This window comes from Geotrypetes seraphini, chromosome 2 (assembly GCF_902459505.1).
Source record: "Geotrypetes seraphini chromosome 2, aGeoSer1.1, whole genome shotgun sequence".
Lineage (NCBI taxonomy): Eukaryota > Metazoa > Chordata > Amphibia > Gymnophiona > Dermophiidae > Geotrypetes > Geotrypetes seraphini.
The window spans coordinates 351504638-351528711 of NC_047085.1; the positions used below are offsets into that span (position 1 = coordinate 351504638).

The following is a 24074-nucleotide window of genomic DNA, read 5'->3' on the forward strand; positions in this document are numbered from 1 at the left end:
CTAGTAAAATATGTATTTCAAAATGTTTGATGGTTGACTTTCTATAGCCAGGTCTCCACTTAGACAAGTTCCTGCTGAACCGGAACGTACACAGGTAGGGCTAGTCTCAGTTAGGGCGCTGGTCTTTGACCAGAGGGCCGCCGCGTGAGCGGACTGCTGAGCACGATGGACCACTGGTCTGACCCAGCAGCGGCAATTCTTATGTTCTTAAGTGCTCTTTAGATGACTTTTACACATATTTTATTGGAGCTTCAAACACATTCACTGGAAAGAATTCAAGGCACCTGAAACTCATCTTTGAGAAATCTGAATTGGAACAGCTTTCCTTGAGAAACTCCCCCTGTAATAATATGGAAAACCAGCACCAGGGCTAATTAGAATAATAAATATGCCTCCTATCCTACATACAAAACAATAACTCGTACATTAAAAATACCTGAGGCACAAACAGCTGCAATAAGAGTTTTCCTGAATGACAAAGGAAACTTCGAATGAAAAATATAAATTATGCATGACTGCTTCTCCTTCCCCTGCACCAACTGTTCTTCGGGTTCTCATTATGCAAAGACACTGAGAAAATTGTTCTGATCACATGGGTTCCATTCTTAGAACACAATAGATTTCTTTAAGCCCTGGGGATCCTGTTATCCTGATTCACTGATACTCAACATTTATGAACTGTTCGCAATTCACAACTAATACACTAATAACTTTTTTTGAGGTACAAAATTACCAGCAAACTTTCCAACCATATTTATCCTAAACATGTAAAGTCTAAATTTTTTTTAAAAAAAGACACTCTAACTTGCTTTATATATAAACCAATTAAGAAAAAACAAAATTCCAGCATACTCTGTCCATCATGGAAAAAGGAGATGCTGTATCTAGAATGAGAGAATTCCTTAGCTGATAAACTCTGGGATCGCTATCCAAAGCCAGTTAGACAGGTAGGAGAGACTCTTACCTGGTTAACTGGTGCTAGGCAGGTACCAAGGAAATAATCAGCAGCATTTACCTGGATAGTGTCACTGAATATCCCCTTTAACTGGTTGGATAGGACTCTGGAATATCAGGCGGGGAAGATGAACTCCTGGATGAGTCTGCTGATTGTTCAAGCCTATTCTTATCTTACATTTAGGAAATAATTGAAAACTTACCTATTTGATAAACAAGAATGTTGATATTTAAGTTGGTGTCTTTTATTAGGCTCTGTATTTTAAATGTACCTTTTATCTGATGCTGTATTTAACGGATGTAGTAGTTATAATAGTTGTGTGTTTTTTTATTGTATTTTTTACATTCAGTTCTTCTGTTGTGAACCGCCTAGAACTGCTGGTAGGGCGGTATATAAGAAATAAATTATTATTAATCCAACTCGGCTGTTACGAAGGCAGTCCAGGGGTGGAGCCATCATTTTTGTGGGTTCCAGCTGATTTTGACTAGGGAACTAGATAGGTATACCAGGCAAATAGCACTGCACAAAAGCACTCCTAACTTTGCCCAGTCAAGACTATCTGGGTCCCAGCTTTTCAAAACTTGGCACTTTGTCTGAGTTTTGAAAAGCTTCCAGCTCAGGACTGCGTTGAGAGTGCATCTGCGTGTGCACGGTGCGACGGGGCCGGGAGTTGCCTAGTGCCTACAACCCAGCTTCTACCCCAGGCACATGAACCAACACTCCCTGGAGGGCCACCCTGGTTCCAAAACCCCTCTTTCCCTATTCCTGACACAAATTTCATGAAGATATCCTCCAATCTTCTCTTCCTCCAACCCCCCCCCCTCCCCACTCCCCAGGACACATTTCAAGAATACCTGGCTCCAATCCCCTCTATCCCCTCCCTCTGGACCCCCTGCTCCCTCCAGGACATCCTCTCAGGAGCCCTGGTAGTCTAGTGAGGTGGAGCAGAAGTGGTCTCTTCCCAAGCCTGTCCTCAGTGTTAAAATGACTACACTTTTCCCTCTGTATTTACGGTTTCAATTATTCACGGTTTTTAGCATGCTGGCTCCTCCCCCCAAATTATGACAGCTTGCATAGAGAAATTGCTGATTCCAAGTGTTTACAGAGAAAATCACCGATTCCCAGCATTTTCTTCACCGTGTTTTGCCTCTCCTTCAGGAACAGGCCAGGTCTCCCACCATGTTATTCACAGTTTCGCCATATGCACGATGGTTTTTAATAGAAAACAGCGAATAACATATGAAAAAGTTATTCACGTTTTTTCTGTATTTGCAGTTCTGTTAATCCCCTATCACAGCGAATACGGAGGGAGAAGTGTAATGACTCTTTAGTGCAAAGGGACAGCAACTTTTAAAATTTAAAGTACAGTGATGAACAGATTTTAAAAAAATTACTTAACTGAATATATAAAAAGTTATTGCCTAATAATACCATTTGAGTAAAAGTACCAAGACTCCAATGAATGTAGTTACTATTAACATTTTGTACCAACAACTTATTGCTATACAATTCAATCCTCTTTGCTTTTAGTAAAACTAAATTTTGAAAATGATTATCACTCATGCAAATGTACTTGTGAGTCATTATAAATCCAACACAGCTTAACAGGAATTCCACAACTTCTTTGGCAGTAAATGGCATGTACAGTCTGATAAAAAGTTCATTCAAACCAGACTGATGTTTTCTGACTGGGCTCACAGGTATTGATCAAGGAAATCTCGTTGTGAAACACTTGACTTCTTTATAACATAAAATACTTTATTACCATCTGCAGTGGAAGTAGTGCTGTTTAATTCATCACTTGCATCTTCATCTTCAGCACCATGATGTCCAATTACAGAGAAGGCTTTTCACAAAATTGGAGTCATTGTCTCTTGTTCTAATAATCTTTTGTCTGATAGCAAGTTCCATATGAATGTCTTTGAAAGCTGATGCAAAAAAGCTAAGTGTGTGTGAACCCTTCAATCTTCTCAAGGCCGGACAAAAAGACTTCCTCTCTAAAGACTCTATCGATCTATTTGGCAGTCACTGCAATGTAGGATTTTTCATAGGATGACCAGAAGTCTGTTCACTAAGAATTGCAACTAGCTTCATCTCTATTTCAAAGTGACCCAACTCATCACAGTTCTGTCTAGGTCTAGGTGGACACCAGTAACCAGCTCAACAAACACAGGCAAAGCCATTCTTCTCATATGCTGTATTACTTACACAATACAATTTAAGATGAGATGACCCACTGCTGTTTGCATGAGCAAATCTTATTCCAGTTTTTTTGCTTCATATGGTTTACTGAGGAATTGTCAACTCACTTCTGCTTTTACTTTTAACTGCAAGCATCAGAAGTAACTAAGGGCCCCTTTTAGGAATTGAATGGACTTTAGTGCATTTGCTGTAGGGGTATCAGATGCCAATTCTAAAACTACCGTGGGATGCTTGAGGGCACCCTACAGTAGTGGAATTTAACCTGCAGTAAAGCAAAGTTACTCACCTGTAGCAGGTGTTCTCCAAGGAAAGCAGGCATACAGTATATTCTCACATCTGGGTGACATCATCCATGGAACTCAGCATGGAAAGTCTAAAAGTGTACTGTCACCATAAAAAACATTAGGACCGCCCATGCCGTGCATGAGCTGGTACCTTCCTGTCTGATATCAGCTTGAGGGACCTGCAGTTCAGTAAGATAGCTAAGAAGCCAACTAGGAGAGGTGGGAGGGCTGTGAGAATATATGCTTGCTCTCTTCAGAGAATATCTGCTACAGGTAAGTAACTTTGCTTTCTCTGAGGACAAGCAGGCATCATATTCTCACATCTGGGACTCCCAAGCTGCCAGGATCATGCCTCTGAGAAGAGGGTTATCATGAGCCTGGCAAAACTGAAAAGGTTGGAGAGAAAGTTGACATTTAAGTAGAGAATAAATTTTGTAGAATTGTTGGTTGAACTGACTATCCCATCTGGAATGATTCTACAAATATTTGTGGTATGTGAAGGTATGAACTGAGGACCAGGTGGCTGCTTTACAGATGTCATCAATAGGGGTGGAACACACTAAAATATCCTCAAAGTTTAGCTAAAACGCAAGAGAAAATATCCCAATGGATATAAGGGAGAAGTACTTAAGGATCTCAAGCGCTCACAGCTTGAGGCTCGATGTATATTACGAGCCAGTAGCCATAGGGTGAGCTATCATTGGTCCGGTATATTCTCCTAATTTCTCTGTTTTATCAAAAACTCCTTTATTAATTTTTTACGTTTCTTCTGGTATTATTTTGTCCTTATTTTATTTTTAAAAAACATTAAATATTGTGCAAATCTAGTTTGCCTATTTGCTTATTCGCATATTAGCTGCATCCAACAAATCATTCTTAAGAGTTGTTAACGTGGTGATATCTTCATTTGTCAAATAGTACTTTCTCATTCAACAATATAGGAATTCTGAAGTACTTAGCTTCTAAACATGACGACGAAAGATCTCCGTTTCGCTCAAACTACAAGAGCTTCGTCAGGAAAGGCACCAGTATTCAAACTACAAATAAAACAAATAGCAAACAGATGGCAAATATTTATATCTGCAAATAAAAGGGGTTGCAATGGGCGCTACCTGTGCCCCGTCCATTGCTTGCTTGTATATGAAACACTATGAGGAAACTTATTTAACCATTCATCAGTGGAGTCAGTATATTGTAGGTTGGAAGAAGTATATTGACAATGTTTTTATGATCTGGCAGGGTTCAGTCAATCAACTTACAGAGTTTATAGAGTGGCTGAATGTTAATGATACTAACATTCAGTTCACCAAGAACCTTTCATCTGAAGGGATCAATTTTCTAGATACGTGGGTTAGCGTGAAGGATAATCATCTAGAAACAAAATTGTATGTCAAACCCACAGATACCTCTAGCCTGCTCCATTATGACAGTTGTCATCCTACTCCACTCAAGAATAGTTTGCCGCTGGCTCAATTTTTGCATTTTAGACGCATTTGTACGCATACAGCTGATTTTAAGTCTTCAGCAAATAAGTTAGCTAACAACTTAAGGCATAAAGGATATCCTGAAAATGCTTTAAAAAAATCATATCGTAGAGCTAAGTATAATCACCAAGAATGGCTGTTACAATCTTCCAGAAATGATAGTTGTCAGAATTTAAACTCTACAGGAGATGAGTTTGATATAGGGGATGATACACAATTTCAAACTTTTGTGTTGAGGTATAATGTAGAATCAGAACACATTGCCAAAATTGTCCATAATCATTGGAGAATAGTTCAAAACAATCCCTGTTTCGAATATTCAAAACTACGGTTAACATATTCCAGGTCTCGCAACCTTAAAGAGTATTTAAGATTACAACCAGATTTGATTCAAACTGATATTAGTAAGATGAATGGGTTCCACTCAAGCTGTGGCAAATGTCAAATTTGCCCCCTAAATATCCAAGGAGCTGTGTTTGTGAACCCTTTAGATCACAAACAGTATGAATTAAAGTATGTCACCACCTGTAAGTCAGATCATGTTTTGTATACAATTCTATGCCCTTGTCAAAAAATTTATGTGGGTAAAACCACCAGGCAGTTTAACATACGGATGGCAGAACACAAATCATGTTTAAAACTCAAAAGAAAAGAAGCCCCACTTGTAGCACACTGTTTGGAACAGAGTCATAGTTTTGGTGAACTAAAATGTATGATTTTAGATCAGATACCGCCTTCAGTAAGAGGGGGAGATAGAGGGAAGAAGTTGTTGCAATCTGAGCAAAGGTGGATTGACCGTCTGCACAGTTTGCAACCACAAGGCTTGAATATAACTATTAACTGGCAAGCCTTTTTTGATAACATTTTTTTGATAACATTTGTTTGTTTCGAGTGATTAGGGTGGGGTGTGATATACAGTAGGTATGCAATAAATATAACAATAATATCTGTTTATAAGCATTCTTACCCTTTGTCCTAAAGATTTGGGTTTAAAAATAAAGTAATTTAGTCATAAAATGATCTATATTTCGTTATCTTAAAGCTTGAGATAGTTGGGACTTTAGTTTTCAACTTTATCCTATGGATATGGGTGAGTTAGCTTTAAGACAACGTGATCGATACCAGTTTTTGTCTTCAGACGTCTGTATTAACTTAAGGTTTTAGGTTAGTTTGTAAAAGACAAATAATGATAGATATGCTATGTCTTGACAAGTAGATTATCCTTTAAGTATTGGGTAGTTCTAACTATGTCCTAATAACTTCTTTAGTTTTAGGTAAAAATATAAATGTTAAAATCCTTTAGTTTAATTTTAGGGAGATTTGTGTCAAACCGACACTTCCCCGGATGTCACGTCAGATGCCGCCGAACTAGTATTTAACCTCAGGGGTTTGGTTAGTGTAAGGAAGACGACGATCAAACCGGCACAATATTTGTGCCGTGATAACATGCAGTCTCCCCGTTGTTAAAAATTCACTTTCTTGCTGGCATAAACAGGTATGTTAAATTACTTTAGAAGGGTTCTTTAATTGGTTGAGTCTGAGAATAGAGGTTTAATATAGATATGCTCCCGTTACATCTGCTAGTAAAGTGTAGCTGAAACATTAAATGATATAACATCAGATAGCTCCATTTAGGAGCTTTTCAGAAAAGAATGAATATTTAATTCAAGTCGCCGTAAGTTTTCGCTATTAAACGTTCATTAACGCGAGTATGAGTGTTAATTCTTATGTCATTTAGATATTGTAGTTTGAATTGAAATCCAATTTGTTTTATTTGTAGTTTGAATACTGGTGCCTTTCCTGACGAAGCTCTTGTAGTTTGAGCGAAACGGAGATCTTCCGTCGTCATGTTTAGAAGCTAAGTACTTCAGAATTCCTATATTGTTGAATGAGAAAGTACTATTTGACAAATGAAGATATCACCACGTTAACAACTCTTAAGAATGATTTGTTGGATGCAGCTAATATGCGAATAAGCAAATAGGCAAACTAGATTTGCACAATATTTAATGTTTTTTAAAAATAAAATAAGGACAAAATAATACCAGAAGAAACGTAAAAAATTAATAAAGGAGTTTTTGATAAAACAGAGAAATTAGGAGAATATACCGGACCAATGATAGCTCACCCTATGGCTACTGGCTCGTAATATACATCGAGCCTCTAGAACATAAGAACATAAGAAGTTGCCTCCACTGGGTCAGACCAGAGGTCCATCTCGCCCAGCGGTCCGCTCCCGCGGCGGCCCATCAGGTCCGCGACCTGTGAAGTGGTTTCTGACCACTTCTATAACCTACCTCAAGTTCTATCTGTACCCCTCTATCCCCTTTTCCTCCAGGAACCTATCCAAACCCTCCTTGAACCTCTGTACAGATTTCTGGCCTATCACATCCTCCGGAAGCGCGTTCCATGTGTCCACCACCCTCTGGGTAAAAAAGAACTTCCTAGCATTTGTTCTAAACCTGTCCCCCTTCAATTTCTCCGAGTGACCCCTAGTGTTTGTGGCTCCTCTCAGTTTGAAGAATCTGTCCCTATTCACTTTCTCTATGCCCTTTAGGATTTTGAAGGTTTCTATCATGTCCCCTCTAAGTCTCCTTTTCTCCAGGGAGAACAGCCCCAGCATTTTTAACCTGTCAGCGTATGAAAAATTTTCCATACCTTTTATCAGTTTAGTCGCCCTCCTCTGCACTCCCTCTAGTACCGCCATGTCCTTCTTGAGGTACGGCGACCAGTATTGAACACAGTACTCCAGGTGCGGGCGCACCATTGCGCGATACAGCGGCATGATGACTTCTTTCGTCCTGGTTGTGATACCTTTTTTGATGATGCCCAGCATTCTGTTTGCTTTCTTTGAGGCTGTCGCACACTGCGCCGATGGTTTCAGTGATGTGTCGACCATCACCCCCAGGTCCCTCTCAAGGTTACTCACCCCTAGCAGTGTTCCCCCCATTTTGTAGCTGAACATCGGGTTCTTTTTCCCTACATGCATGACCTTGCATTTCTCTACGTTAAAACTCATTTGCCACTTTTTTGCCCAGTCTTCCAGTCTCGTTAGGTCCCTTTGCAGGTCTTCACAGTCTTCCGTGTTTCTAACCCTGCTGCAGAGTTTGGTGTCATCAGCAAATTTGATAACCTCACATTTTGTCCCCGTCTCCAGATCGTTAATAAATATATTGAACAGTAGAGGTCCCAGCACCGACCCCTGTGGAACTCCGCTCGTGACCCATTGCCAGTCTGAGTATTGGCCCTTTACTCCAACCCTCTGTTTCCTGCCTGCCAACCAGTGTTTGATCCATCGGTGGATATCCCCTTGCACACCGTGGTTCCACAGCTTTTTAAGTAGCCGTTCGTGAGGTACCTTGTCGAAGGCTTTTTGGAAGTCAAGGTAAATGATGTCTATGGATTCCCCCTTATCCATCTGGCTGTTTATTCCCTCAAAGAAGTACAGCAAGTTCGTGAGGCATGACCTTCCCTGGCAGAAGCCATACTGGCTCGCCTTCAGTTGTCCATTGTTTTCTATGTGTTCGCAGATTGTGTCCTTTACCATTGCTTCCATCATCTTTCCCGGAACCGAGGTCAAGCTCACAGGCCTGTAGTTTCCCGGGTCACCCCTTGATCCCTTTTTAAAGATGGGCGTGACATTTGCTATTTTCCAGTCCTCTGGGATCTCCCCAGTTTTTAGGGAGAGGTTACATATTTGGCGAAGTGTCTCTGCTATTTCGTTTCTCAGTTCTTTTAGTACCCTTGGGTGGATGCCGTCCGGGCCCGGTGATTTGTCACTCTTTAGTCTGTCTATCTGCCTGAGGACATCCTCTTTGCTTACCTCTAGTTGTACCAGCCTTTCGTCGTGTTCTCCGCTTATAATCACCTCGGGTTCTGGGATATTGGATGTGTCCTCTCTGGTGAAGACTGACGAGAAGAATTTGTTTAACCTGTCAGCTATCTCTTTTTCCTCCTTTATCGCTCCTTTCCTGTCTCCATCGTCCAGTGGTCCCACTTCCTCTCTGGCTGGTGAGCGCTTGAGCGCTTGAGATCCTTAAGTACTTCTCCCTTATATCCATTGGGATATTTTCTCTTGCGTTTTAGCTAAACTTTGAGGATATTTTAGTGTGTTTCACAATAAATTTTGAGGTGTTTGTGACTCGATAGGGGTGGAACAAATGAGGGCTACTGAAGTCGCCATTGCTCGAACTTTATGTTCAGCGGCACTGCCTTCAAGCATCAACCCAGTCTGAGAATAGGTAAAGGAGATACAATCCACCAGCGATGTGGGGATGGTTTTCTTGGTAACAGGAGCTCCAAGTCTGTTAGAATCGAATGACAGGAAAAGTTGAATGGTTGTTCTGTGAGGTTTGGTCTGATCTAAATAGTAAGCAAGAGCACGTTTACAGCCTGATGTATGGAGTGCTGTTTCAATAGGGTCATGGAAAGAAGACAGGTAGAAATATAGACTGGTTCAGGTGAAATTCCAAAATGACCTTTGGGAGGAACTTGGAATGTGTGTGAATAACCACCCTATCATGGAAGAATGTTATATAGGGTGGATAGATTCAAGCACTTGAAGTTCACTGATCTAGCATGCAGATATAACAGATACAAGGAAGACCACTTTCCACCCCTGTACCTACTCCACTCCCCCATTCTATACTTCTTTGATCTCTATGTCCTCTTGACCTGACCTGCCTTGGCCCCTAATTCCTTCCCAGTTAGGTTCTCTCTCACTCTACCTTGATCCGTGTCCCTCCCCTGCAGGCTAGGCTCACCTGTCCCTCATACCACCTAAGCAGATTCATTGCACCTGTCAAAATGTGTATCCCCGCCCTTCTTAGCAAGGATCAAATTCTTACTCCCCTTCCCAGAACTCTAGAAGCCATTCATATCTAGAACTCACAGACTGAAATACAATAACACTTCCACATCTAGAGAGATCTGAAGTTGCTCCACTACCTGTAAGCATAAACTTTGGAAGTTCAGCAATCAATTACTCCACAGACTCTAGAGCCACATTTGCATGTTCTTCCTGCACTCAGACTGAAAATCCCAAAGATCATATGCTGAACAGGAAATCAGTGAACCCAAAGGTGCAGACCTGCCGAGTTTCCTGCTTTCAGTAACTCAACGGGAGACTCCTGCCCTCCTACCGAGATCTCCCACTGAGTAGCCTCCCCACGCCACCACAGCAAGAAAGGCCTTCATAAAGGTTGTTTCCTGCAGTCACTAATCCCGCATCAGCAGGAAATGACCTTTATGAAGGCCTTTCCTGCTGCTGTAGCCCAGGAAGGCAATTCCTTTTGCCTTTGGCCACAAGTCGGCTTGCCAGGGTTGGAACAATGGGTGGGTGGGGGCGGAGCGGAGCGGACTGGGGCCCGACTCTGAATCTCCTGCTGAGTGAGTCAGCCCCCTTCACAACTCTGAAGATATGCATTCCAATCAACCCACTGTGTGCTAGTCCACCTGCTAAAGTTCTAGCGGTTACAGATTAAGTGCTTGGGGAGTTGAGTTAGCACTGACTCAAGTGCCTTCTGCAAAAATGGAAACAGGCACCTCATTTGGTGGTAACAGCTTTGGTCTCCTGTATTTAGTGCTGTCTGACTTAAAATTAGTGTAGAGGCAACATTGATCTTTTAATTTTGGGATGATAAATAAGCTTTCATGTCTCTGATACAATTTGCCAATTTTCTAGTATAGATAATTAGTCTTCAAAAGATTGTACACTACAACTTCTTAAATATTCTCTAAAGAAAATAAATGATACGCAGAAATTCCTTTTTAACAAACTACAAGAGTTTAAGTTTAGAAAAATATTTCCAACCAAACCTTCAAAATCTGTAGCATTTTTTTTCTTTTAAGGGAAAGGAGGCTAGAAATATATCACCATGTCACCTTTCAAATGTTGTAACAACTAAATACAGGGGTTAGTTTTTCCTGGTTATACAGAAATACAAATAACATAGACAGAGACAGTGGTTCCCCATCATCATAAAAAAGGCTAAAATAACCCATAGGGTAGGGAACAGGCAAGGCATATAACTTGAGATTTGTTTCACTCATTGCTTCTAATGTAAACTCTTAAATGATTCAGCCATTTTAACAAAGCAGCGTGTGGCTGCCCATTATCCCCCCTCCCCCCCCCCCTCCACACACAGACACAGTTTCATAAGCTGTTGTCCATCCTACCTAACATTGTCATGTCTTTGAATGTAAATCTTGTGAAAGATCCTTTCTGGAGGCTTCAGAAAATCTTCCTTCATTTCCATAGCAACGTTCCTAGGCAAGAGACTCATCAGGAGCCGTTCCTGCAAGGAAAAAAAACATCCATTCAGTCTTGCTTGTCTGAGGTTTTATCTTGTGCTGCTCTCCCAGTAGCAGGTTACCTTAGCAAACATATTACCTTAGCAAGTATTATGAAACAAAATGGAAAATGATCAAATCTTTGAAGCAACAGGGGATTTAGTGATTAACAAAAGTGCTCCCCCCCCCCAGAAGAGAGAGGGGGTTAAAATGAAAACTATTAGAACCGTGGCATGGCATCCTGAACACAATCATATTTCCATTTCAATCAAGTTGTTATCAAGTTTCAAGTTTCTTTAAAATTTCTTATACCGCCCAATCAACCTACTAGGCGGTGTTCAAAGTCATAAAAACATACTTTGACTAAAATACATTGGGTCTGGACTGCCCTGGATGCAGTCAGTAAAGAGGTGCATGGAGAAGCCAAAAGGCCACAGTTCAGATATGCAGAGCCGTCATCTCTGCCAACCCCACCCCCTTTAATATCAACTTCCTGGGAAAGGGCCTGGCAGAGCCATCCGCCAAGCACACACAGACTGCGACCGCTCCACCCTTGCCTTACCCACTACCTGGAGAAGGAGGATAATGTTTCTTGAGGAAGGGGTGCTTCACCCCAGGTGGCAACCAAGTCAAGTATGCCACTGAGTTGTTTGCTACATGCCGCACTGGGTGAATTTTTTCATAAAGGCAGCTAATTAATCCCAATAAATAAAAATACATTTAGGAGACAGTTCTATAAATGGGTGCCTAGAAGTCCATGCCACACACATGTGTCCTTGTCACCAACAATCGTTAGTGATATATTTATGTACTAGGGGTTCTTCTGTAAAGTAGGACCTAAAAAGTGCTGCAGAACATCTGCACATGGACAGAGCATGGGAAAATTATGGAGTGTCACCAAACAATGCTCACAGCTTTCAGAATACCGGCACATTGACTGGCACATCTAGGCACGTCCACTTACACCAGCTATGGACCTGGTGGAAATGATCATACCTACCTTTTGGCATAACAAAACGAATTTGTCCTAGTACTCCATAAAAGCTTAGGCATGCCCAAGTGAGGTTATGGAATTGGTGCTAACCGTGCCCCATTGCGGCATCTACTCCTTAGCACCAAATTGCAGAACGGTTTTGTAATTGTGCGTTAAGGCTCAAACGCACCTTCATATAAGGAGCCCTAAACCCCCGCCATCTTGACTCCAATCCCTCAGCTTGCTCGCATTTCAAATCCCTGTGTAGCTCTATGTGATCTTGGGCAAGTCACTTAACCCTCCAGGTAGAAAAATACATTGTGCTCCCTCCTCCTCCTGAATGTAACCTACCTTGAGCTAGAACTGCATGGATAACAAAACAAATCTGTTCATGTTTTTTGTTCTGTTTTCATTTTTATTTTTGTATATTTTTATGTTATACGTATTGTAAACCACTTTGATCACAGCATTTGAGGAGCAATATAGCAAATTTAAGTATAAACAATAAACCATTTCCTTCCAGTGAACCACATCCTCACCCTGCAGTGTTATTCAGTCTCCCTGTTTATATAAATCTCTGGGTCTTTCTGAAGAAACTGTGTATAATATTGTCAATTAGTGCTGGTAATTTTTGTGAAGAGAATTTGGGTCATTTTAATTTTGTTATCTATGGTTTGTTATCTATGTTATTCTTGAGGTCTGCAGTTCTGTAATTGCTTGAACTCTCTATTTTTTAATGTTATCTTTCAGAATATAATTTTTAATATTATCTTTAAGAATATAATATAACCTTATCAGCTCTTCTTTCTTTTTGTGCTTATTGTATTTTAGAGAAGATAATTCAAGTCCTTGATTGGAAATAACTTGTATTTCTTATCTGTTGTCTTTTTAAACCAAGAAAGGAAGTGGTAATACGTTTTTCAGGTGATGGACAGAGTGTCTTGCTTAGTAATAGCACTGTGCACTGCCTTGTGAGAAACCTAGGAGATAAAGTAATAGCTAAAGAGAGGGGTGGCCAAACAGATAGATAAGACGACAGCAAAATAAAAAAAATCAGAAGAATGCTTTAGGACAGAGGGAGAATGGCCAGCAAAAAGAGGATTCAATAATTGTCAGCATTAACATTCAGCGTTACATTGTGCTGGCACATCCATAGTGTCAGCAAAGGCTTCAGGGATATTATATTAAAAAATTTGACCCTTTGGAATATCTGTAGATAGAATGAATGTCCCCTGCCTATAAGTTACATGTCTTAAGCCTAATGCTTAGGAATATTCTTCAAGCCCTGGACTTTCAAAAGATATGGCAACAGATGCTTTGACAAAGGAACCCAGACAGCCTGGCTCCATCTACCAGGTCTTCATAAAGGCTACACCTTCTTGTCAATGGAAGGCCATTAGATCAAAAGGAATACCAATAGGTGATACTGAAGATACTGAAAAGAGACAAATATATAAATAATACTTTATCAGAATAATAGGACATGCATACCCTCTCTTCACACACACATACACACACACACACATACACACCTCTTCAGTTATTTTAAGGACAACCACAATTTACCTTACACACACAAAGAAAGCAGCTCTGTGACACATCTCTCTTCTAAGCATTGGACCTTTGTAATAATAAGCCTGTTTCTATGTTATAGACATTTTCCAAGCCACCCCTGGCTATTGTCTTATTATTCTGCAATCCTAATGCCTCTCAGGGCTTAACCTGGGACCCAAAAGACTAGGCAAAAACACAAACAATTACAGTAGCACTCTGTATAAGTCTCTAGAGAGACCTTCTTTAGAAAACTGTGTAAGTTTTGGAGACTACATCACTAGATACACAGCATTTTTCTTTATAGCTCCAATTGATTAGAGGCCCCCTGGTGTTTTCAACTTTCAAAAAGGCCTTGAAAACCTTTTTTTTTTTTTAAACTAGCTTTTACCTAGCACTCTGGAGGATTGCTTACTGGACTTTTGCAGAAATTTTTTGTTTTCTTTTGTGATTGCATGAATGCTGAGTCATCTATATTTCCTACCTGTGATTGGAGTTCCTTTACACTTCTTTGATTTTAGATTGTGTACTGCTTTGACCTCTTGGAATTGCAGTATAACAAGCAATAAATATATTTTAAAAGATAATAAATAAAGAGATAAACAGGAAAGACTTTCCAGAGGCCAGCTACTAAAATGGTTAGAAGTCTTCATTGTAGAGCATATAAACTTAAAGATCCAACTATACTTCTCCCTCTATATTCGCTGTGATAGGGGATTAACAGACCCACGAATACAGAAAAACCGTGATTAACTTTTTCATATGTTATTCACTGTTTTCTATTAAAAACCATCATGAATATGGTGAAACCGCAAATAACATGGTGGGACACCTGGCCTGTTCCTGAAGGAGAGGCAAAACATAGTGAAGAAAATGTGATTTTCACATTGAGGGATACGGGAAAATAAGGTCTTCATCAGGGAAAACCTAGGTCTCCATCAAGGAACACCTAGATTGGCCTCTGCGTGTGCAGGTCACCAGACTGGATGAACCAAAGGTCTGATTTGGTGAGGGCATTTCTTATGTTCTTATGTTCTCTGTAAATGCTTGGAATCAGCAATTTCTCTATGCAAGCTGATGTAATTGGGGAGAGGAGCCAGCAAGCTAAAAACTGTGAATAATTGAAACTGCGATTGCTGAAACTGCGAATACAGAGGAAGAAGTATATACTGTATATAATTTTGAAGAAAGATTGGCCAGAGAGATATAATAGAGACCTTTAAATACCTCCATGGTACAAACACAAAAGGGAAAGGACTCTTACCTGACAGGAAATTTTGGAATGAGAGTTCATAAGATGAAGGTAAAAGGAGACTCAGGAGTAATAAATAAAACCAGACAGACCTACAACGCATTCCGAAAATCAATCAAAACCACTCTGTTTGACAAATTCATCACCTAAACAGACCGACCTTCGCCCACCACGCTTTTCCCCCTACAAACCCGAAGCAATCTCTCAGGCAACCCCTCTCACTTCCCTTCCCTTCCAACCCCTCTTACTTTTCCTCACCTTACTACCCTTTTCTTCTGTAACATTCCCCCTCATGCATTTGTAATTCGCTGAATGTCCAGCCTTCTTTCAATGTGAACCGCCTAGAAGTCGTCTGACTATGGCGGTATAGAAAAATAAAGTTATTATTATTATTTTTTTTTTTTTTTTCAGGTCAAAATTTTTATTGAGATTTTAGGGAATAAAACAACAATCCAAAACATAAATACAGGATTACACATTCTGGTGAAATAAAGTTATTATTATTATTAATCTAACTTTAACATAACTCAATTCAATGTGCAGCAGTAGCTAAGAAAGCAAACAGAAAAGTTAGGAATTATTGGGAAAGGAATAGAAAACAAAAATGAAAATGTTATAATTCCCTTGTATCGCTCTGTGGTACGACCACAATTCTGGTCACCATATCTCAAAAGAGATATAGTGGAATTAGAAAAGGTGCAGAGAAGTTCATAGTCCATTATTGAGATGGCTTGGAGAAATCCACTGCTTATTCATAGGATAAGCAGCATAAAATCTGTTTTACTACTTGGGATCTAGCTATGTAATTGGGATCTGGGTTGGCTGTTAGAAACAGGATACTGGGCTTGATGGACCTTCGGCCTCTTCCAGTATGGCAATTCTTATGTTCTTATGTTTTTATCACTACTCTAGAAACATAGAAACATAGAAAGATGACGGCAGAAAAGGGCCAAGGCCCATCAAGTCTGCCCACTCTATAGACCCTCCCCTTAAGATTAGCCAATGTTTTGCCCTGACCCACGTAGTGATCCCACATGGGCATCCCATTTATTCTTAAAATCTGGCACGCTGCTGGCCTCGATTACCTGTACTGGAAGCTTGTTCCATTGATCAATCACTCGCTCCGTGAAGAAATACTTCCTGGTGTCGCCGTGAAATTTCCCGCCCTTGAGTTTGAGCGGGTGCCCCCTTGTGGTTGAGGGGCCTCTGAGAAGGAAAATGTTATCTTCCACTTCTATACGTCCGGTGACGTATTTAAACGTCTCAATCATGTCTCCCCTCTCCCTGCGTTCCTCGAGAGTGTAGAGCTGCAAATTGTTTAGTCTTGCTTCGTACGAGAGACCTTTAAGCCCTGAGACCATTCTGGTGGCCATCCTTTGGACCGACTCAACCCTCTAGGATACTCAACATACTCTAGGATAATGTTTGTGAGCAACCTCATCTGTCTTGATGATAACGTTCTGGGCAAATTTTTAAAACTTAACCCCTCTTCTACAAAACTGCACTAGCAGTTTCTAGCGCAGAGAGCCACACTGAATGGCCCGCGCTGCTCCCGACGCTCATAGGAACTCTATGAGCGTCGGGATCAGCGTGGGCCATTCAGCGCGGCTCCCCATGCTAGAAACTGCTAGCGCAGTTTCGTAGAAGAGGGGGTTAGTTTTCCCTGGCTGGCCTTCCAGGCATGTAGGGTGGAGAACTTTCATAACCTCTCCAAATAGCCATCCATCTATAAAACCAAATTACAATAATGGGGATCCTTAAATTTCAGTGATCACACCAGAGTTAACTCCATTCTCAATCTTATATCAGTAGCACAACACAATATTTGCTCAAATCAATATTTTAACTATCCAGAGTTCCATCATTCAGAACCTGTGCAACACAGAGAAACAGTTTCAGACTATAATTTATCTGTAAACTATGAAATCATGGACTCTGTTTGCCAGCTTAGCTCCCTTGTTCACACGAGGTACAAAGTAGTCAACTTCAGGATACAAATCCTACCATATCACACCACTGTTCATTCACAATCATACACATATTCCTGTCAACTCTTGCTTATTGCTATTGAGCTAGCATATCAATAACTCTAATCTAAGATGTAATTTTCCATTATGAACTGTGGAATCTTTCCTTTATCCTCCCTTCTTTAGTACCTCATTCCATTATCGGACTCTTCCTGTTTAATTTTAGTTATTTCACCTTCTATATAAAAAAAAAAATTACATTTTAATCAGACTTTTATGTTGTATGATATACCGGATATCAGATTCATCATCAGCATTTACTCGGTCATTTTCACATTTAAAAATTTTCTTTCTATCATCTTTTCTCTTTCTTACATATTCTTCTACTGAGCCTTCCTCATCAGTTTCCTCCCAGATAACCAAACATAACCGATCTCTATGCAAGAATTTAATCAATATAAATAAAGAATTGGCTAAACGGTCCTCATCCCTTGAAGGGAAGGCTAAAAACTACCATATTTTCACGCATATAACGCGCGCGTTATACACGATTTTATAAACCATGCGCGTTATACGTGTGAGCGCGTTGTACAAATTTTTTTTTCATTCTGATCCGGCATTCCCCCTGCGAACTGGCATCCTCCCCCCCGCTCGCGTCACCCCCCCCCTCCCCCGCGATCCTAAATTCCCCCCAGCACCGCAAAGACAACTCTTACCCGATTGGGCACCGGCACCAGCACCAATGCACAGCATGTGCCAGTGCCAGTGCCTGAAGATCCTCCCTCGTTGGGTTGGGCTGGGCTGGGCTGGGCAGTGCAAGAGAGAGCCTCCTTTTTCCTGTGCCGGGCTGGACTAGGCTTTGAGCATTTGCGCATGCTCAAAGCCTTCTGGTCTCGCTCTCTCCGAGATAATCTCGGAGAGAGCGAGACCAGAAGGCTTTGAGCATGCGCAAATGCTCAAAGCCTAGTCCATGCGCAAATACTCAAAGCCTAGTCCAGCCCGGCACAGGAAGAAGGAGGATCTCTCTCGCACCGCCCAGCTCAGCCCAGCCCAGCCCAACCCGAGGGAGGATCTTCGGGCACTGGCACTGGCACATGCTGTGCATTGGTGCTGGTGCCGGTGCCGGTGCCCAATCGGGTAAGAGTTGTCTTTGCGGTGCTGGGGGGGGATGTAGGATCGCGGGGGAGGGGGGTGACGCGAGCGGGGGGGGGAGGATGCCGGTTCACAGGGGGAATGCCGGATCAGATTATCTCGGATCAGAGGGGGAGGGGGGGTGACGCGAGCGGGGGGGAGGATGCCGGTTCGGAGTAGGCGGGAGGAGGTTTTAGCATGCGCGGTATACGCATGTGCGCGCTATATTAAAATTTTATTACATAAATTTCTGTTCCCCGCGCGCTATACCCGTGTGCGCATTTTACACAGGTATATGAGTGAAAATACGGTAATCACTTGAATAATGGACATCAGTATGAGCCTTTATAAATGAATGAGGGACTATAGGCTCGGGCAGTGCCTCATGGATGTCTAGCACAGGACTTAGTGAGGGTTGCCCCATACATCATATAGTCCATATAAATATTAACACTCAGTCAGTGTAAATGAAAAATAATCATTGATTGAGTGTTAATATTTATATGGACTATATGATGTATGGGGCAATCCTCACTAAGTCTGGTGCTAGACATCCATGAGGCATTGCCCGAGCCATAGTCCCTCGTTCATTTATAAAGGCTCATATTTAGCTGACCTTTCTGTATATTAACGCTTGGAGCCTTTTTATTTTTATTTTTTGTCACAGTTAACATAAGGCTGAATTTCTTTCCTGGAGAGACTGAGAAAATCTTTGTCCAAATCTTCTGTCTGGTTCCTGAGAACTTGATTCAGACAGTCGAGACAACACATCAGCATTTTGATTGACTTTACCAGGCTTATAAACCACTTCAAAATCTAACTTTTCAAGCTGTGCTACCAACTCTGTTCAATTGCTCATACTTTAGATGTCTTGAGATATTTTAATGGATTGTGATCCAGTCTCACTACAAAGTGTTTACATAACAGATATTCCCAAAATTTTTCTGTAGCAGCCCACTGCAGAGCTATGAGTTCTAATTTAAAGGAACTATACTTTTTAACATTTCTCTTACTTTTTCTCAGTCTTTTGCTAACATATACCATTATTTTTTCCATGTTCTTGACTTAAAATGGCTCCTAGTCCTTTATAGCTAGCATCTGTTGTCAATATGAAAGGGAAGTCAAATATAGGAAATGACAAATTACAGCACTGGACATCTTATCTTTTAGCATTTCAAAGGCAGCTTGATATTCTTGAGTCCAGTTAAATGGAATCTCTCTCACACTTTTCTTAGCTTTCCTGGTTAAACTATACAAAAGTCCAGCTATTTTTGCAAAGTTTGGGACAAATCTTCAATAAAAACTAGCGAATCTCAGAAAGCTTTGAGTTTCAACCTTATTAGCCAGTATCTTCCAGTCTCTGAGCACTTTAATTTTATCAGAATTCAATGTAACTCCTTTTTCTGAGACTACATATCCCAAGAAATGGACTTCTTGACTGAACAACTTACACTTAGCCGGCTTTAGTTTTAATCCATGTTCTCCCAATCTTTTCAGAACTAATTCTAGTCTTAGATATTGATCAAATGAACAGGCGCACACCAAGATATTGTCTAATTACAACAATATTTCTAACACATTTTCTCACAGAATGCTGGGATATTGAAAGCTTGCAGGACCATTACATAGCCCAAATATGCCAATTGAAAAGGCCAAAGGGTGTGGTTACAGCATTCTTTTGTATATCTTTTGGTGCCATTGCCATATGAAAATATCCAAATGTAAAGTCAGTGAAAAAAACAGGAAGCTTTTCCTAGCACATCCAAGATTCATCTATTCTTGATAGTGGATAAGCATATTTAACATTAATGGTGCTTAACTTGCAATAATAACAACAGAAACATAATGACCCATCTTTTTTCTTTATTACCATTGACTATTACCTTTTCATAAAATTCCTTGATTAACTCATAGACATGGTTCTAGAATTCTCTAAAAATGTGAGGAGATACACGTCTGTATGGCTATTTAGTCAGGACTAGCTTGCTATATACTCTGTAACTAAATCAGTTCCTTATAACTCGTTATATCAGTTCCGAACTCTTAAATTGCTTAATTTTTATATCTCATTTAACTGTTATTTTCAATTTGTTGATTTTGAGTTCTTCAATTAATTTAGGCATCGGTGATGGTTTAGGTGCTGGTTTTAGAATTTTCCCCTTAGTGTGTAGTTTAGTTTGTGTATCAGATTTATTTTCCCATTAATACCATTGCAAATTCAAATCACCTAATGTAATTTATGGGACATCATCCATTTTGAGGGGCTTACATTATATCAAATCTAATCTAAAATATATTAATCACACCGTTGCCAATAAAGGTTCAAGGCGATTTGCAAATAAGAAAAATCCAATACATAATTAAGGAGAATTATAAAATGCAAGCTTATAACATAAAATGAATGAGATTTACCAAATAAAACATTTATAGCTTATTGCAAATACTCCCCCCCCCCCACACACACACACCAAATAGCTAGATTTGATCCTAAATGTAAAAGGCAAATCATTCCATATAGGAATGGCTAAATAAGAGTTAATCTGGTGCTTATAACTATAGATTTATCCTGTCATTGCAGATCTCAGTAAATAATGCTCTGTAAAAAGCAGCTCGAATGACAGTTGATTTAATTCTAATTTTTGAAAACTCTTGAGGCTTCCAGATGAACATTTTATGAGCTAATGTGCCTATGTGAGATTGGACTGAGATTGTTTTGCTTGCATTATAAAGCTGAATACTAAAAGTGAGGTCTATTTTGCCTGTGGGACCATGATAAGATTGAGCTGTTAATGCAGCAGCAATCAAACTAAATATATTCCTGCTATTTTATTCTTGACTCCATGGCTCCATATGCTCACTAAAATAATCTTTCCTAAGATCTACGGAGTGCTTTATAAGGCTCTCTGTATAGGACTGGATTTGTTTTTAAATAAGTACATTTTCTGAGTAGCTTTTAGAGAATAGATGAGTTTTTGGACTTTCAGCATAAGACCCCTTTTTATAAAATCCCTCGGTAACTGAATTCTGCAACTAAATGTATAACGTTTAAAAACATCTTCAGCCTGCCCCATGTCACTCCTTGCATTAAAATGCACAATATTTGCCATTTTGAATTTTAAACAGCTGAAATTATTTGAATATCTAGTCCTCCCAAATCCTAATACTGGACTCCACTCTTACCATGGAACCTCAAATATCTAGTCTCCAAAAAAAATCCCTCTTTACCCTGAGACAACTAAGACTAATCAGACCGTACTTTCACCAACACCACCTTGCCTTAATCATACAACTGATGATCCTACCATAACTGGACTACTGCAACTCTATATGGGAATCAACACTGCTCTAATTCACAAAATGCAACTCATCCAAAACACTGCCATAAGACTAATCTTTAACCTGAGAAAATACTACTCAGGCACAACCTTCATCAAACAATTGCATTGGCTACCTATCCCATCACGAATAACATTCAAAATATCTTGCATCATTCATTGCATACTTTATGGTAACTCTGCGGCCCCCATCTCATTGATGTGGTCTACTTCTTGCAGAACCCTCAACCGGATGCTACTTAATCTCCCATCCACAAAAGATCTTCACTACAAATGAGTTTTCTGTTTATCTTTCTAGGAGTAAAAACTTGGAATGGCCTTACAGAAATGACCAGAACTGAACCTTGCCATATCATCTTCCGAAGAAAACTGAAAACCCATCTGTTCGACACTTAATCTCCTGCATCCTCTCCTCTTCTCCTCCCCTTCCTCTCCCACCTCCACTCCCTCATTTTATCTCTCTCTCCCCTCCCTCTCCCTCTCTCCCCTCCTACCTATCCTCCTCACCTCTCTCCCTCCTCTCCTCCCTCCCTCTCCATCTTCTCCCCTCTTTTTAAAGTTGCCTTGAGCCTGTATAGGTATGAGCGACACACAAATAGAAGATTAGATTATTTAAAACAAAACAACAAAACATTTATATGTTTGAGCCTCCTAAGAGGGTCTTATACTAATTTGCATTAAACAGACTGCATGGGTTTTACCACATAGTAGATGGATATGAAAGGAGCAGAGAAAACCAGACTTTCATATTTATATTTTTTTGTTTACGTAGGCTCTATTTTATTTTGATCATTTGTTGAGCATACAGTTTGAGGTATGCTCTTTTATATTTTAAATTTGATGGTTTCCTCCTGTTTATGGATATGTTTTATGTATTACCATTGTTTATTTCAGACTTATTTTGTGTGCATACACACATATTTATTTATATATTTAAAAAATTTATGAATCGCTTAAATCTAAGCAATGTACAAAACATTTACATTCACAATTTCAGGCACAAACAAACATTGTAAAATGCAGTAAACAAATAAGTCTTCCCCACAAATTTCCTCAATACAGAATTATTTAAATCTAAAACAAATAATAATCACAGAGTTAAAGGCGTGCACAAATAATTGTGTTTTTTAACATTTTCTTAACAGACACATGGGCCCTCTTTACTAAGGTGCGCTAACCGATTAGCGTGCACTAATTGATTTAGCGCATGCTAAACGCTAACAAGTGCATGTTAGTCTATGAACGCGTTAGCATTTAGACCAGGGATCTCAAAGTCCCTCCTTGAGGGCCGCAATCCAGTCGGGTTTTCAGGATTTCCCCAATGAATATGCATTGAAAGCAGTGCATGCACATAGATCTCATGCATATTCATTGGGGAAATCCTGAAAACCCGACTGGATTGCGGCCCTCAAGGAGAGACTTTGAGATCCCTGGTTTAGACCATGCTAATTTGATTAGTGTGCGCTAATCGGTTAGTGCACCTTAGTAAAAGAGGGGGGATGGTCTTTGCATAATCTCATTGTACCTGAAATTGAATTCCAAAGATTCTTACTGGCAAGTGAGAAAATCTATATTTTTGATTTAACATAATGAATCCCATTTTCTTTTAAACTGATGAGCAAGAGACAGAAAGACAGACAGACACACAGACAGCAGCCAAGGAGAGAGAGAGAGGCAGAAAGACAGCGGCCAATGAGAGACAGAAAGACAGAAAGACACACAGGCAGCGGCCAAGAAGAAAGAGATAGACTGAAAGACAGACACACAGATAGAAGCCAAGGAGAGAGAGAGAGAGGGGGGCAGAAAGACAGACAGACAGCGGCCAACGAGAGACAGAAAGACAGAAACACACACAGATAGCAGCCAAGGAGAGAGAGAGAGAAAGAGACAGAGACAGAAAGACACACAGACAGCGGCCAAGGAGAGAGAGAAAGAGAGAGAGAGAGAGAGAAAGACAGAGGCAAACGAGAGAAAGAAATAGAACGACAGATAGACAGCTGCCAAGGAGAGAAAGAGACAGAAAGACAGACACACACACACACAGACAGCGGCCAATGAGAGAGAGAGAGAGACAGAAAGACAGACAGACAGCGGCCAAGGAGAGAGAGAAAGAGACAGAAAGACAGACAAACAGCAGCCAAGGAGAGAGAGAGAGAGAAAGAGAGAAAGACAGACACAGCAACAGAGGGAGACAGAAAGACAGACAGACAGCGGCCAAGGAGAGAGACAGAAAGACAGACAGACACACAGAGAGTGGTCAAGGAGAGACACAGAAAGAAAGAAAGATAGACAGACAGCGGCCAAGGAAAGAGAGAGACAGAAAGACAGATAGACACACAGACAATGGTCAAGGAGAGACACAGAAAGAAAGAAAGACAGACAGACAGCAGCCAAAGAGAGAGAGAGAGAGACAGAAAGAAAGACAGACAGTGGCCAAGGAGAGAGAGAGACGGACAGACACATCTATTCTAGCACCCGTTAATGTAACGAGCTTAAAGACTAGTGTGGGTAATAATTGTTTTATGTTTTATCGTGTATACATGTATTTGAATATTTGTTTAATAATTTATATTTATTGTTATTTATAGGACTCCTGATGCAGGCTCTCAGGAAGGGCATGAAAAAGATTTTAGGACATGTTCCATAATT

At 40.4% G+C, this 24074-nt stretch overlaps 1 protein-coding gene across 1 annotated transcript in view; it reads right to left on the bottom strand.

Annotated features, from left to right (window-relative positions):
- ADCY1 (adenylate cyclase 1) overlaps positions 1-24074 on the bottom strand; it is a 562816-nt gene that overhangs the window by 359290 nt on the left and 179452 nt on the right. Inside the window, exon 3 of the mRNA XM_033930390.1 lies at positions 11103-11221. Within this exon, the coding sequence (XP_033786281.1) occupies positions 11103-11221 (119 nt within the window). The remainder of the gene's footprint in view (positions 1-11102; positions 11222-24074) is intronic.